This window comes from Anneissia japonica, unplaced genomic scaffold, assembly GCF_011630105.1.
Source record: "Anneissia japonica isolate Jap-2015-1 unplaced genomic scaffold, ASM1163010v1 scaffold287834_len5846547_cov211, whole genome shotgun sequence".
Taxonomy (NCBI): domain Eukaryota; kingdom Metazoa; phylum Echinodermata; class Crinoidea; order Comatulida; family Comatulidae; genus Anneissia; species Anneissia japonica.
This window is the reverse complement of record NW_022704992.1, coordinates 2,492,640-2,509,070: the sequence shown is the minus strand read 5'-3', so window position 1 is coordinate 2,509,070 and position 16,431 is coordinate 2,492,640. Positions and strand designations below refer to the sequence as shown.

General features: G+C 31.5%; 1 protein-coding gene across 1 annotated transcript in view; it reads left to right on the top strand.

The window, feature by feature from the left end:
• The window catches only part of LOC117104992 (kalirin-like), a 182,487-nt gene that overhangs the window by 127,820 nt on the left and 38,236 nt on the right, over window positions 1-16,431 (top strand). The window contains exons 35-36 of the mRNA XM_033245970.1: window positions 3,508-3,598; window positions 7,289-7,373. Coding sequence (XP_033101861.1) covers window positions 3,508-3,598; window positions 7,289-7,373 — 176 coding nt within the window. The remainder of the gene's footprint in view (window positions 1-3,507; window positions 3,599-7,288; window positions 7,374-16,431) is intronic.

Below are 16,431 nucleotides of genomic sequence, written 5' to 3'. Positions count from 1 at the left end.
TACAGTACAGTATATTATTAAACCCAGGAAGTTCAACTTTTAATGACTACCATGGGAACTGAACTTTTACTAGAATTTGATTTGGAATCATAAGAATAATACTTTGGTCCAAACAATATTTATGAATTTTTATGTGTCTATGTGGCACTTTATTCTAGCCAATAATTGGCTGATTGTTAAATTAATCTGTTGCTATATGGCCCTGATAGGACAGCTTTTTCCAAGCGTTTCTATCCTAGTTGTAAATAGTTGTATTATTTGTAAATATCATAAAAGTTATGATTTCTTTGTGTTCGATTACTTTCTTTGAGCCATTATCGTAACAATGATAATTTATGATAATGGATAATGATCAGTCATTCATTATAATGTCACCATCATCTGGCATAATGTCGTTTCCTCTTTCCTATTTTTTTTTTCTAGTTCATACTAATGTGTTTCTTTTATGTCTAGTGAAATCGTCATGTTTTCATGGTAGTAGTAGTAGGTATAGTTAATATTAACATTATTAATGCTAAATTTTAGTAATATATTATAATGGAGTTATAACATAACAACAATGTATATGCTAAGTTTAACAATAGCAAATCTAATCTGATTCTCATGTGATTTAATTCCATTAACAGCAAAAAGGATTGTATAATACTTCAGTGTTTATATTATATTACCGTATGGTACAAAATGTTTACCATAGTTACTCATGCAGATGCCCAACCAGTATTGAACATGGTTTATCAGTGGTGGATCCAGGAGAAAATAGATGGTTCTAAAATACAAAGGCTGACTTGTCATTAAAATCCGAGTTGAAAAGGGCATTTGAGGGGATGTTCCCCCCCCCCCACATCATTTAATATTTTTATAGAGCATCCTACGAACTGAAATGATGGTATGAATGAAGCAAGAAAAGAGTAAAATGCATAGGTTTTGGTTTGCCCAAATGGCCTTCTAGGTTCATATACATTTACGTTGAATACTCAAAAGGTTCCCTCTGTTGGGACTTGACATCGAGGAATAAAAACTTTAATATGCATGACATGGGCAACGGATGTGACACAGAAAAAGAGGCAAAACCAAGTGCAGAAAAATAATCTTGGTTCAAGTAAAACTGGAATTCGCTATCCTCTAAAGGTTGGCTGGCTGGCCTAAGCTAGACCTATCACACCTGCAAACTTATTCTTTGCATTTTATGGACTTCAGGTGTAATTGTAAACCAATCTCAAAATCAGACCAACTTCATAAGGCTCAAAATGTTCTGATTTTTACAGTACTGGTATTTTTTTTATTCTCTAAGAGTTTTAATTAGTCGCACCTACTGTACACTGCCTACTAAGCAGAGTGTAGACCTAAAGGATTTTCAATTCACTTTTTTAATAATGACAAAATGTACCAGTTTGACATTTTCACCTCACTTCAATTTATTCCATTCCAGGCTATGTGTTTTGTGTTGTTTTTATAATGAGAATGTGGTTTTTAAGCTATAAAAATGCCAAACCAATGTAATTAGTCAATCATTTAATGAATTAATTAATCAAGCAATCAATTAGTCCTTTAGTCAATCAACCACTTAGTCACAAAATTGATTCATATATACCATTATGAAAATAGCTTCTTTGAAATGTGTTTGAAAAGTTACAAAAATAGAGAGGAAGCGGTTGTGTAATTGCAAGCCAAATGTCAACACATTAAAAATTGATATTTAGCACACTGCAAGGTGTGCCATTGAAGATCAATTTAAAGGTGGCCCACATTTTGTTACCTGAGGCAGTATAAGATCAAAATGGAAAACTCTGAAGGTATACAACAGATGATGTACCAGGAGCCTGTTGTGGTATTTTGCCCTCTAGCAAAAATGCAGATCTTTTAAATAACAGTTTGTTTGCATACAAAAGTCAGAAGTAAGGACGATTATCTTTATGCGTATGAGTTGAGCTTTTGACTGGAAGGTAATGCCCCTGCTTCTTGTGCTGAAGATCCTGGTTCAAACATAGCCAATGTTGGATTTTAATTGGAGTCGACCGCTCAGGTTCTTGAATAACTCACATGAAAATTAGGCAGGATAGGGGATATGTGGTACTGGCGCTGTACTGTGGCTGCTTTGGTTCCCCAGGGGCTCAGCCATAATTCCAAATTTGGAACAATGACAAAAATGAAATAAAAAAAATTATGATCAAATATTTAGTAGGCCTACACTATTTAGTATTTTGTGGAAATGCTAAAAACATTATTTTAATTACAGAAAACATTGCATGTTTTAGCCAAAATCAAATAATATTTGTATTAAAAAATAAAAGGATTTATGATGGTTGGTTTGTGCATAATTGAGAGGACTCTTTTACACATACTTGCATAAGGTTTTAAACCAATTTAGCAACACTGGAATAAACAAGGGAAAAATATTGTTCCATGGCTCCAGAAAGCCTATCACAGTTTTAAAGCTGGTCTTACCAAGATAATAAATAGGATTGGAGAGTGCTGTGGTTGAACTGTGGTGAAAGCAAAAACCTTCAAAATTCATTAATATATGTGGGAATTGACAGATGGCCTTGTAAGGTTGTAAGTCATGGCTTTTCTACCTGACAATGAGAATAGTGCTATTGATATTAAAGTTTCTTTCTGGAGGTTTAGGAATTGAACACCAATAATCCTTTCCAAACTTTGAACCAATAAATGATTTGTTCTGTACATTAAATTAAATAATAAATAAATTGTTCCAAAAAATGTTCGTCATTGTTGTGGTTGGCATTATCATTGATATCATCATTTTTAACGTCTTTATCATTATCATCATCATATATGACATCATTTTATCATAATCACCAGAATAATTTGATTGCTTTATTATGAAATATTATACTATTAACAGTGTTTTATTGCTGTAGTTGATATTATATTTTTTTTCAAAAATTACAATTATATACTTACAAATAATATTTTTAAAATTTGATTTGGCTTTAGATTCTGCTCTTGCAAATGCTGTATGTATGTTTATGTATAATTTCATTTAATCAAACATATTTGCTTTCCTACATGCAATACTGAATAAAATATATAATTTAATGTATGCAACAAGTGCGGATATATTTCAGTGTTGGATTTATGTGTATTTTGCAGTTACCGGTAAATAGAAGTTGGTGACAGAGTACATACAATGATAGATCATAGGATTGAAAACTGCTAATGACAAATGTGATAAATATTGAAAAATACAGTTCATTAAAAAGCATATGATGAATGACTGATTCAATGAGTCATCTATTGAGCGAGCAAGAGAAAGAATGGAGAAACACAAACATAAATAATGGAAGAGTGAGAGAGAGAGGAAATAAATAAACGAGTTAAGGAATAATGGATGATTGATTAAATCATTCGTCAATCAATTAATATTATACATTAATTAGTGTAACAAAAGCCTTATGATTTGTTTATAAATTTTTTTGGTTCATCAATATTCATTAAATAATATGTTAATTAACTGACGAACTTATATTGTGACTTGTTATCTTTCAGATTCGAATGAGGGAACAGGCTCCTCTTCAGTGCCTCTCGCAAATTTAGGAAGTAATGACTCACCGGTTTACAAGAGAAAAGGAAGTATAAAGTATGTACATGAGTGAATTCACTTTATTTATTATTAGCACAGAGGGGTGGGTTATGTTGTTGATGAATGCTATGTTGCTACGGTTGTAAAGTCAGATGCAGGGGTTGGCAAATTGAAATTCATCCAAGTTTAGTGCATTGAATTTGTTATCCTCTGAGCGTAGGGGGAGCATATACCAGATAAATGGGGAATCCCCTACCATAATAATTAGCATACACTGTATTAATTTGTAGCTACCTCTATTTGGAATTTTTAGTACCTGCAAATCACTATCCATATGAGTTGTTATTCAGCATCTGACATTTAAAAGACATACATATTTTATTGTGGCATAGTATTTTGATGCTCTGTATATCATTTTATTACCATCTTGTCAGAACCAAAAAACAAATAATTACCTATTTTTGTTATAAATATCCCTCAATTAAATAAAACAAATATCTTTTTATTTTATTGATCCTCTAGTGTTGTAAAAAAAATCAGTACCAAAATATATTCAGGGATAATTATGTTCATAGTAATTAAAAACATTTGTTTTTAATTTGTTTTGAAATATTTATTCATAATATTTATTGTATGCTGAGTTATGAAATTATTTAATTGCTTTCTATTCTCACTCGCCAAGTAGTTTTATTGCGGGGATGTAGAATTCCATTGTGGATAGTTTGGTGGTGGTGGTTTCTCTTCATTTATTTAATCATTTGATATAAAATAAATATTCTACAAAATAACAACACAAAGCAAAGACTAGATTGCCAATATCACTTTCTATCTCTATCCAAGGTAATAGATTATTATGCATTCATAAATTCATGTAATGAATTACCGTATAATTATAAAATAATACAAACAATTTTAATTAATTGATTATGAGCTCTGTTTGAAATTTTTTTCTATTCCTCACCATCAATATCATTGTTCGGAGGTTTAGAATAGCAACAGGATATAGTTTGAGTAGCAACCATCATTGATAAACTCATCGCCAACGTTGCATTGTGGGTAGCGAATTTGCAAGCTGACAAGTGGTAATCATTTAGGATCGTTGATGTATTATGTTTACAAACCCTTTTCTGCTCCTCACCGTCAGTTCAAGGAACCTGACACACATATTCATTTCAGAATACATCTATGCAGCTGAGGAGCTGCCTTAATAACGTGTTTGACATTTCAGCAAAAAAAAAAAATCAATAGGACTAGAACTTGCCTTGATCAGTTTATCGGCCATCTCAAAATGCTAAAGAACGTCAAGACGATATTTTCACTGAGCTTAGAATAAATAGATTACCTATAGAATATTTAAATATATTTGGATGATCATAGTGTTGAAGCAAATATTTCATTTCAGTTGCTATATGAATGCCGTACCTATTCCTGCTTTAATATTCATGAAGTTCTATGAAATTATACATAATAATGCTAATTATCATTTGATGAACACAAGCTAATAATACTTTCAATTAATAAACAAATTTTGTTGGGCTAAAACAAAATATAAAAATTCAATTCAATTCTGCAATTGCTTTGTATATTAAGGTATTTACTTGAAAATCTTATCAGTATCGTAATTAATACTATTGTGTTATTATGTGTAAAACTCATTTTTAATAGAGTTTTGTAAAATTAGCATAAACCATATGGTTTTTACCTGTGTCTCATTGAAATCTGATAATTTATTTCATTATTTTTAATGTACATTTTCATTTTTAAGCCTTTTTTCCAGATTTGCCAAAGATGACATAATAAATTTGCAGAAAATTTTGTTTTAAAAATTTTGTCATCATTGCAATTTTGATTTAAAGGTAATAATTATAATTCTCGACACTGAACACACAACCTGAAGCTCTTCAAAATATAGCCTTGCATATTTTTTTATTCTGGCAATGCTAATTTTCATTATGCATTTCAATTTTTTAAATGTTTATTTTTAGCACCTTGCAGCCGTTGGCAATAAGCAGCTTATACAATTCTTAATATTGTTATTATTAATAGTAATTATTATAATTTTATCCTTAATGTTAAGTATTAATTCATTTCTGATTAACATAATAATTATTACTTGAATCCCAAGGATGATGGATATTGATTTTTCCATCATTGATTCAGATTCATATTTACTCAGTACAATATGCTTAGAAATTAATTTTTTGAGTGAATGATTTCTAACGTCTGGCTAAATCTAACAATTAAACAAGTACTTTATTAACTGTCAATTTTGATGCAGTCCCCATTAATTGGTTTGTAAACATGTCCTATGAATAATTAATGAGCCAACTGGTTTATATTCTTCATACATTTTGGGTATCACTACATTTTAATTTGGAGACACTGTTAAAAATCAGTACATTATTCAGTTAAATAAATCATTTAGCCATAAAAAAAAAAATGAATTTATAATGTTAAGTAGATTAATGATACATTCATACAATGCATAAATCATATCATTATGCCATTTCCACAGGGAACCAATACCCACAAATGAGAATAGTTGTTAACTTGAGGTTGATCTGGATAAGCTAGTATAATGAGACTCGCAAGGAAATTTGTCGCCTAACACTTTCTGCAACTTTGCTGGAACTGATCGTTCCAACAACACAGAAAAATGCTTGTATAGAATTTAAATCATAGATGGTTGGGTGTTAAATTTTCAAGAAATTTTTCCCTCGTGAAATTAAAATTATGTAATAAGTTAAGATAAAATACAAAAATACTTAGTTAACTTGAAAACCATTTTATTTAAAAACAATAATCAAATAATGACATGTCAGAATTTTATAGTGCTGTACATAACTACTGTAAGGTTTAGAGCACTTCACATTATCATATAATGATGTGTTTAAAAATTTTTTTTTCTACATTTGTTGTCCTGCCTGTCACCATACATTTACAACTTACAAGTTGTATCAGACTGAAAATATACATAGTTATTAAATTAATTGAATATTGTTCAATGACTATTCCCTTTCCTATCTTTCCTAGTATCCTCATTGATCAGAATCATTTAATTGTGTTTAGACTTGCGGCCAGCAATTCAGAATTATTTGTGTGTACAGAAGGCTGGCTCAATGCCTACTTTCTGCGTAAATGTAAATGCTTTTAAAATTGTATAACGTTTGCGTGACTAAAGTGTTCTACTCTGCGTCAGGGTGATGAGTTATGAAGTGGCATGTTGATTGGTATACTGGTAAACTTTAAAGGGGATGGGACTATTATTAGCCAGACTAAATATAGCAATTACCAAGGAGGATTTTAAGTAAATTCCTTTGTTTAAGTCAAGGAATTTGTTAGCAGTACACTCTACTTAATGTGGTGATGAGCGGTATTTTTTCCAATTGTGGCAATAATCTGTTGTTGGTTTTTCCAAGGAGATCACTCCAAACAGTGATTAATTAATAGATTAATCTGTTTATGTAAGATAAGTAACAGACATTTGTTTAAATTGCTTAATTGCTGAGTAACCTGTGCATGCCCAGTCCTACTCCATCATTATCTACACTGATAACATTACAGTAAATTGTTAAATTTAGGTTTCAGCATTACTTTTCAAAGTCATAATCTTTAAGTTGTAAAGCCAAGTTAAGTGATGTTAAGGCATCTTAACACAATAATCTGGCCTTGTTCCCTGTACATTCTCATTGTTGTTGTTTTACTTTTTAGATAGGGATTCATGGTATGTTTTCTTTTGCTCATTAGAAAGTGGTTAAAGAGTCCTGTCAGGAGGAAACTCAGTGGGAAACAGTCTGACAAGAAAGAGCAAGCAAATGGTAAAAGCTCTAAGGTGAGTTCAGATTATAGAATAATACATTCAAGGAATTGGATGAGAATTGTGAAGATGGATACTGAATAGTAGAGGAAATGGGAGTTAAGAAGAATGGTGGGAAGAAGATTTGAATTGATGAGAATGATGAAAACGATGAGCGTTATAAGAATGGTGAAGAAGATAGGAGTTAATAAGAATGGTGAAAAAGATGAGAGTTGTTAAGAATGGTGGAGAAGGTGAGAGTTAAGTACCGACATGTACTGGTGTCCACATGTACTAACAATTTGAACACTATATTGAGTCTGGGCAGTAAGTATTTCACTATTTGTTTGTTTACATTAGCGTAGAGCGGTGTTCTTACTTTCACGAAATCGCGATTATCTCTGCTTCGTTGTGCGAAATTGCATAAATCACCAAAAGTGAGCCATCTTTATTTTACTGTTATGGGTCACAGATTGCAATTAGAATAAAGTGTTTGGTGCCATTGTAAAGTAAAAACATTTGTAGTTCTTATAGTATTCACTACATGTCAATCTGATCACATACGCACTACCAACGAGCTTCAGAAAGTGTTAAAATTTGTTAAAAAGTCTGGCGGTGACTGAAAATTTTTTCGAACCCCTCGTGGTCAGAGTGTTGAGGAGTTAAATATTAAAAGCAGTATTTGGCTGAAGTTGTTTGAAGACATCAATAAATATAACCTCCTGTTGAAAGAAATGGAAGTTGGTAAGAAGGATAAGAAGGTGGATGTTGATGAGAAAGTGTGAAGACGGTCTGAGTTAATGAAAGTTTAAGAATATGGATGTTAGTGTAGTAAAGAGAATGAAAGTTGATGAGAAAGCAAAAAGAAGATGGATAGTTGATGAAAATGATGAAGAAAATTGATGTTGAAAAAGTTGGCAGTTGGTGAAAATGGTGTGAAGAAAATGGCAGTTGATGAGACTGGTGGAAACAATGGCAGTTGATGTAAACATTGAAAGATATTAGATATAGCACTTGGTAGGGAGATTATCCGTTCTATAAATGGCATTGTAGCAGTATAGTTAGACTATACCTCCATGGTTAGACCAGAGGTCATTATAAGAATTTGTTTATGCATCTGGTAAGACAGTTCTGAATCCAGAACCCTCTGTAAGTGAGATGAGTTTACAGAGGGGCCAGGCAAACATTCAAGTCAAACCTTTCTGAAATAGTAAATCCCAGTCTTATTTTTAGTAAAGTTGCAAAAAGTTTGTAGAGGAAGTAATGCTGACAAATCCTGGATATGTTCAGTTACTGTACTCAAATTCCAACCAAAGTAGTGTGAAACGAAAGTGACTGAAAGAAGGATAATAAACTATTGATGTAAATTTAGATAATAAACTGAACTTTGTATTGTATTAAACTAGTTGACTGCTGGAGAGAGATCACTTGCAAGAAATAATGAATAATATGATGAACATTATTCTTAAATGGGTAGTGTATGATTCCTTAGTGTAAACAGGATTACATGGATTATAATGTTGCTGCTAAATTTCACATTATTCCTGCTTTTAATTGCAAGGAGTGATCATAACTGTCTGTAACAACATTGGTGTGTTTCCAAACTCTCACCATTGTTTACTTTACAACCAGCTCTAAAAGTACATGCATGTTTGAACATATTAACAGTTTAAACATCTAAATATCTTCAGCAACACCAGATGCCTTGCCTTAGGCATGAATTATCAATAACTCTTCATGTCGTGTGCATTGTGTGTGTCTAAGCTATTATCATATGTGTCCTATTGATACTAGAATGAATGTTTCGTATGCATCCAATAAAATCGTACAGTTTCATCCCGTCTCAGTGAGTTTTCGTTTATTGATGAAATTTCTTTATGGAACCTATGCAGTTGTTTACTAAAATGTCTTTTTGTTGGAGAGGGGATGGTGCAGTGTGTTTTGTGAGCATGGTGTATTAATATGTGTATTGTTAGGGTAGGAGTTACATGTGTACATTATCATATTTTAATTATATTTCTACATTATATATTGATAGACAGCATATATATTATACTGTAGTTTAGTAGTCAACTGTGACATTGTTATAAAGTTCACCCTAAATTACCTAGCTACCTGACAAGAAAGGAACTTGTCTGAATTATTGCTGCCCTTAATTAAGCATGCAACCTCAGAGAATATTGTTGTTATAATCCATATAAGGAAGTGGTGGCTATGAGACTGCATAAGTGGTACCCAAATGGTCTAATGTTTTATGATCTTATTATGAATGGGCTAAGTACACATTGAAAAGGAATGCAGTGATATCACACACGCAGCTACAAATACGGTACAAGAATAAGAAGTTATTGTTTAGTTTTGGCTCAGTCTGATAGATCAGTCTTGTCAGGAAGACACTCTCGGTGTAAGCAGTCACATGGTAAGTATGAGATAAACAGATAGTCGCAGTATAATCTCTAAGTTTTTGTCTCTTCTCTGTGTTTGACCTTGTTGTCACCATCCTATTTAAACACTTATAACTTCATAAGGAAATGTCGGATTTAAATGATTCTTTTACCATTTTATATTGTATTAATAACTAAAAATCTCTTTAATCTCTTTTCTGTGTTTGACCTTGTCACCATCTTATTTAAACTTCTTTGACTGTATTTATGGTGTTTACCTTCCTTCTGTTTGTGCTTTGCTTATATGTAATGATTGTAACTTGTAAACAAAATTAGTTTTGTATACAGTATACAGTTAGTTTTGTATTTTAAGTGAAAACAGTACTACTGGAAGAAGAGCAAGTGAAAACTACATTTACATGACTACTAGATGAAACTATTTCTTACTGATTCTCAGTGGTGGCGCCAGGATTTCCCCGACGGGGTCCGAGGTTCCCGATGGGGAGGTTCGCTGTCCCCAATGAAAAATAGTGGGCGTAGTCAGGCGTCGTTTAGAATCTCTTGGATGTGAACCATGGAGAGCGAAGCCCCCCTCCCCTTTGAAAAATATGACAATTTATCGGTTTCAAAGGCTTATTTGATCGCTGCTGATTCCAGCTGTTTTGTTATTACTTCAATGTTATGAGGGCAGCACTCAATGTATTAGCCTTCCTAAATCCAGCATTCTGTAAGGCCTGAGTATAACTCGACCTCACCTTGTGTGTTATAGGTATTACTTACTGGTCTATAGTCATACTAGAGTATCTTGGTCTACAAAGCTGCCAGAGCTTGTACTTTGTCTTAAATTATAAACCATCCTCAGTCCTTGGAGAAATTTTATTTTACCACACAATTAACATACTTCTCAGAAATTTTGTTTTTAGTCTCCAAAGATTTTATGATTTTGAAATATGTAGGAGGCATTGTGGTTTGTTGTTAGTTTTAGGCTCACATTTGCTCTGTACATAGGTACTGTACACCATGTTGCTTGCAGGTTTTGTTTTTTTAAAAATCAAAATACACTAGTTTTGGTTTCATTCACAAGATTATTATCTGGTTGTCTGGCTCTCTTTCTATTTTCTGATTCTTTGTCACGTGTTACTTGTATTGTTAGCTGTCCTCTATCTTGAGTCCATCAGGCCTGCGATCGCAATATTAAATAATTTATTTTATCCTTCATACTGTAGGTATGGAGCGTAGAAACACCTGTGCACAACATACTTGCAAACCAAATTTTCTTCTTCATCCATTTCTGCTTTTACCTATTGCATCAAGTGAAGTAGGCAAGAATGATGTGTTTTTTCCATAATGACTCTGAAATTGCATTCAGCAAATATGAATTTGATATTCAAAAAATTCACAGTTACACTGGGAGAAGGCAGTAACAAGCAATTTAAGAGATATTGAAGCCAATCATCAAGAGTGACATATAAGTGCATGACAATACAAGGGTTGATAAAGAAATTAACATTAAACTAACATTAAATTGTCTGAAGTAAATTATGTTCTTCCATAATTTTGAAAATGGATGCACCAAATTTCTTTACATTTTTGTCAACATTCTTAGTGACTTGCTATCTAAATTTTTGATAAGTTAATCTTTTCCTTAAAATAAATTTGTGTTATCGCGAGACTCTAATCGTCACCTCTCATTTAAAGTTAGAGTCATACTATAATATTTGCCGCTGATCTAAATTGGTTAAAACTTGAGATTTTAGTCTTCACTTCACTCTTCACTCATCTAAAAATAAATTTTGAGAACTTGAGATTCTAATCTTTACCTCTGATCTAAAGTTGTTGATAACATGAGTTTAACTTAACTAATATTCTGATCATACCTCTGATGTACATTCATTGATTAGGCCCAATAAAAAAATTATTAGTTTAATATCACCCTCGCACGCTTGTCTTCTATGGTTAGTGGTGGTGCCAGCATCTGAAATGTTGGGGGTGGGGGGGGATAGGAGGGGAAAGTGAGGATCAATGCAAAATTTTAGGGGGGTGGGCAATATGCTGGGGCAGCCCGAAGTAGGCGTGGTCAGGCGTCATTGAAAATGTCTTGAAAGTGGTCCAGGGGGAAAAGGCCCCAAAAAATATGAAAATTTAAGGGTTTCAGAGGATTTTTTGATAGTTTTAAAGGTAGATAGTCTACTAATATGTAGTATTTACATTTTTTTTTCTCCCCGTTGGTTTTCTTCTTTTTGTGGGGGGAAAACAAATGCCCCTGTGCCCTCCTGTAGTGCTGCCACTGTCTATGGTTAAAAATAGAAAATTGAAAAAAAAAATTAAATTGTTGTTTTTTTTTTTTTTTTTTTTTTTTTTTGTTTTTTTTTTAAATGATAGTAAATAGCTAGTAGATATTGTTTGTATTATCTCAATCATGTTGAATATCAATGCACCAGCAAAAAACACAAGGGGGATATTTGGCTTTAGCAAAATAATAATAATAAAAAAAAAACATCCCTCCCTGCCTCCCTTCCTCCCTCATCACTTTTCCAGCCTATATAGGGTGATAAACTAATAATTTTTTTATAGGGCCTGTTAGAGATTCTGAACTTTTCATCTGATCTAAATATCTGTGATAACATGAGATTTTAATATTTTCCTCTATCTAAATTTGTGATGAAAGGAGATTCTTTTCTTTGGCTTCTAATCTTGAATTATTTACCTTGCTTGAGCATTAACAATTCAATAAAATCTATGAAATTATTTGCTCATTAAAATTTTCAATTTATGGGATTTACTTAGTAAATATTATATCAACATGGCCAAGCTAGAGTTTGATTTAACAGCGAGCTATTAAACTATTTGCCTTGCATACTCATGATTGATTTTAACTGATTCAATATTCATAATTATTCATGATTAGTTTTTACAATTATCATGAATTATATCTACTGTAGCTAAATCATTTTGTTGAAGTATTCTAATTATACTATTAAATAAGATTTATGATAAGATATTTATAGTTTTTATGATAACTAAAATGATTTATAATGGCTTCTGATAATAACATTTTTCACAATTATATTCACAATTATATTCTTGTAGTAATTGTAGCTAAACCATCTATACCATTTATGATAGTAAATGATATTTCCATATAGTTAGTATTGTTTAAAAAAAGCTATATGAAGCATAATATTATAATGATGTGGTTTTTGTATTTAAAATTGCTATACATCATGTCAGTTTATAATGTCTACTAATATTTGTTAAGACGAGACAATTTCTATGGACCAATACATGCAAAGCAACCTTATATTAAATATAAAATGCTTCATAGTACTGATTCTCTTTAATGTATTATAAACTATATAATACAATCAAAGAATGGTCTGGTTTTTGGTCTAACTGACGTGAGAAATATAAAATAAACATATTATTTTATAGTACTAAGAAATACTAACATCTACCAAATTAGATATTTTATAATGATTGGAAGGTGTAGTTACTCAGAGAGCTCCAATTTCATTGGAAATAAGACATACTTGAAATTAGATGGAAAGATGTCCTGTCAACAACATTAATTACTAACAAAACAGAAATATAAGAGATAATGATATTGTGGCATATCAGAATGTAATTAATTTGATATTAGAGGAGCATATTACGATACCTGTTATGCGTATTTCATAATTCCATAGTTTTCATTCTCCAAAGAAATCATACCATCAGAATATCTTAATGACATCAATATTGCGTTGCCATTGGTTCGTTTGCCCTTCATAGCGCCTTCACCTTCCATAATGGATCTTTTTGCATTGAAGCTTTGGGTTTTTCTCTTGGCTTGTGCGTATATGTAATGGATATATGTTGATTCGTAGATATTTAGTCCTCGTTCCATGTATTACCAACGCATCACTGACTCTTGTTATGAGAACCTGAGGTTCGCTGCGACATGGAGTAAACTGTTTATTGTATCTCTTGCAAGAATAGAAAGAGCAGTGGAAGTGTTTGCTTCTGCATAAAATTACTGCACAACAAAAAATACATGTGTGTATGCAGTTCATTGACGAAGACTACATGACTATTTCGATGTCATTTCTTCAGATCAAAATAATCTAAGCACATTGCAATGTTTTTTCTGGGTCATTTAGTCAGTGAAATATCAAATATTATAAACTTTATAAATAATTTTTCATCATATGTTTTCATACTTTTCACTGATTTTTGACTCGCTGACTATAAAATGGATAATATACTGAGAAGAGTGTCTGTTCAATTTGGCAAAGTGCGCGGTGGTTATTGCCGTCTTCGTGTACATGGCCATTTACGTAAAGGGGATATATATCACGCTTTTCGTGAACTTACTATACAACAAATCTTTCTTATGGTAAGAAGTATAATTTTTAAGCTATAGAGGTAGATTGAATTTTTAATTGTGTTTTTTAACTTCATTTTTTCATGTGGTGATATATAATAATATTGACTATAATAATAAATATGTAAATAATGAATGATCACTTATAAAGCACCAGTATACATCTAGTAATACTCACTACCACTAAGATTTATTAAGATAATTATTAATTTATTGAAAGTTTATATGAAATTACTCAACGATTTTTAATTATTGAAAAGAATCATCTGGATCCAGTATTATTTGGATCATCAAAAAAAGAACAAATCAGCCCAATAATTTATAATTAATTAGAAAGGTTGAGTTCAGTGTCAAAGTTATGTCTCCATAAAAAAAAAATTACTCATTAAAAATTGTTGGTTGCTTTTTTTTCTTTACTTTCCCTGTTTTAGTATAAATAATCATAAAAAATCTTCCTGCTATGATATATGCTGGTATTACTTCATGTCCAATGATTTGCAGTACCTAGGGACTAAACAGACATATTCATATCTTGTGTACTAGTATGTCATTTCTTTAGGTCAGAATAATCTATGCTCAATGTTTTTTCTGGGTCATTTAGTCTCTGTGAAACATCAAAGATTATATACTTCAAATACTCCAGTCATACTGTAGGCTTGCTTAGTATGCACTGATTTTTGGTTCACTACTCTGCTATTTTGAAACATGGATAATATACTTAGAAGACTTTCCTTTCAATTTGGCAAAGTGCGCGGTGCTTTTTGTCGTCATCGCGTACATGGACGTTTGCGTAAAGGGGATATATATCATACTTTTCGTGAACTTACTATCCGACAAATCTTTCTAATGGTAAGAATAATCTTAGGACTATTGTAGGCTATATAGCTCTGTGATTGTGTAATGGAATGGAATTGACTAAATTTGTAAGTAGACTAAATAAAGCCTTAAACCTCTAGGAGAATGATTAATTTCAGTTTGTATTTTATTTATTACTATTTAGCATGTAACTTTTTAGATACATTTGATTTTAGTATTTCATATTTATCATTTTGGAATGGTACTCCTCTTTTTCTTCGTTTGGAATACAAAGGAATTTTAATTTTCCAATTACCTATCTAACGTCTATGTACTGTACTTTTAACTAAAAAATTTTAATGAACATAGACCCACACAAATGATTTCTTTATTAATTGTATTATAAATTTTTGCAATTGGTTGAAGTCTATATGTATTGCCTGAGGTAAACAAATTTCCAATAATTGATTGGACAAAAAAGTTTATTTATATTTTTTATGGGTCATGGGAGTCAGTGGAACATTAAAGATTATAATATAGTGTACTTCAAATACTCGACATCATGCACGCACATCATGTACAAACTCATTTTTGGCTGACAGTTCTGCTGCAGCCTACAATATGATAATAATGAGAACTATTTTTGTTCAATTTGGGAAAGTGCATGGTGGTTAGCGCCATCTTGTGCTCATGACCGTTTGTTTAAAGGGAATATATATCATGCTTTTCATGACTATCCAGCAAATTTCTCTAATGGTAAAGAATTATTTTTTAGACCATATACGAGTAGTAGATTAAAAATTCTATTCTGTAGTTCAAAGTTGTATTTGAGGTTTTGTTTTAATTTATATTTAGTCGTGTATATGGATTTACATTCCAAAATAAAAAAAAAAAGTTGTTTTCACTAAGATTTGTTAAAATAATAAATTTATTGAATTTGTATATAACAAATTTCATTTTGGCATCTAAAAACACTGACAAATGATTTTGTGAAGTAAAATTAAGTACATAAATAAATAAATCTGAGTCCAACATTTTAAGGAATGATGCCATAATAAACCATTTCCTTTAAAAGTATTCCGATCAGTTTTTAATAGTATTTTTTCATTTTTTACAGTAGTGGCATTTTTAGCATGAATAATCTGAATAACCATGATATGTAGTGGTGTACTATGATATGTTCAATGATTTGCAGTACGTTAAGACGAAACAGACATATTAGCATCTTGTGGTTCTTAGGCAAACGACCATGTCTTATATTACTGTTTAATTGAGAACTTGAGCTAAATTGATGTGAAAAAGGTGATGTATATTCTTTCTGCTGTAGTTCAAATGTTGTATTTAATTTTGTAGGTCTGACTGAGGAATAAACTTGAATATTTTAGCGAGCTCTCTCAATTGCTATGCCTATTATTACCCAGGAGACACCCCTCATCAGAGTTCAATGTTAAAAGTAATGATTCCATTATAACTTTCAAATTTCTGTTTTCATGATTCAATTCGTCCCTTCTACTCATATTTTTTCTTTTTGTAATTATCACATTCATGGATA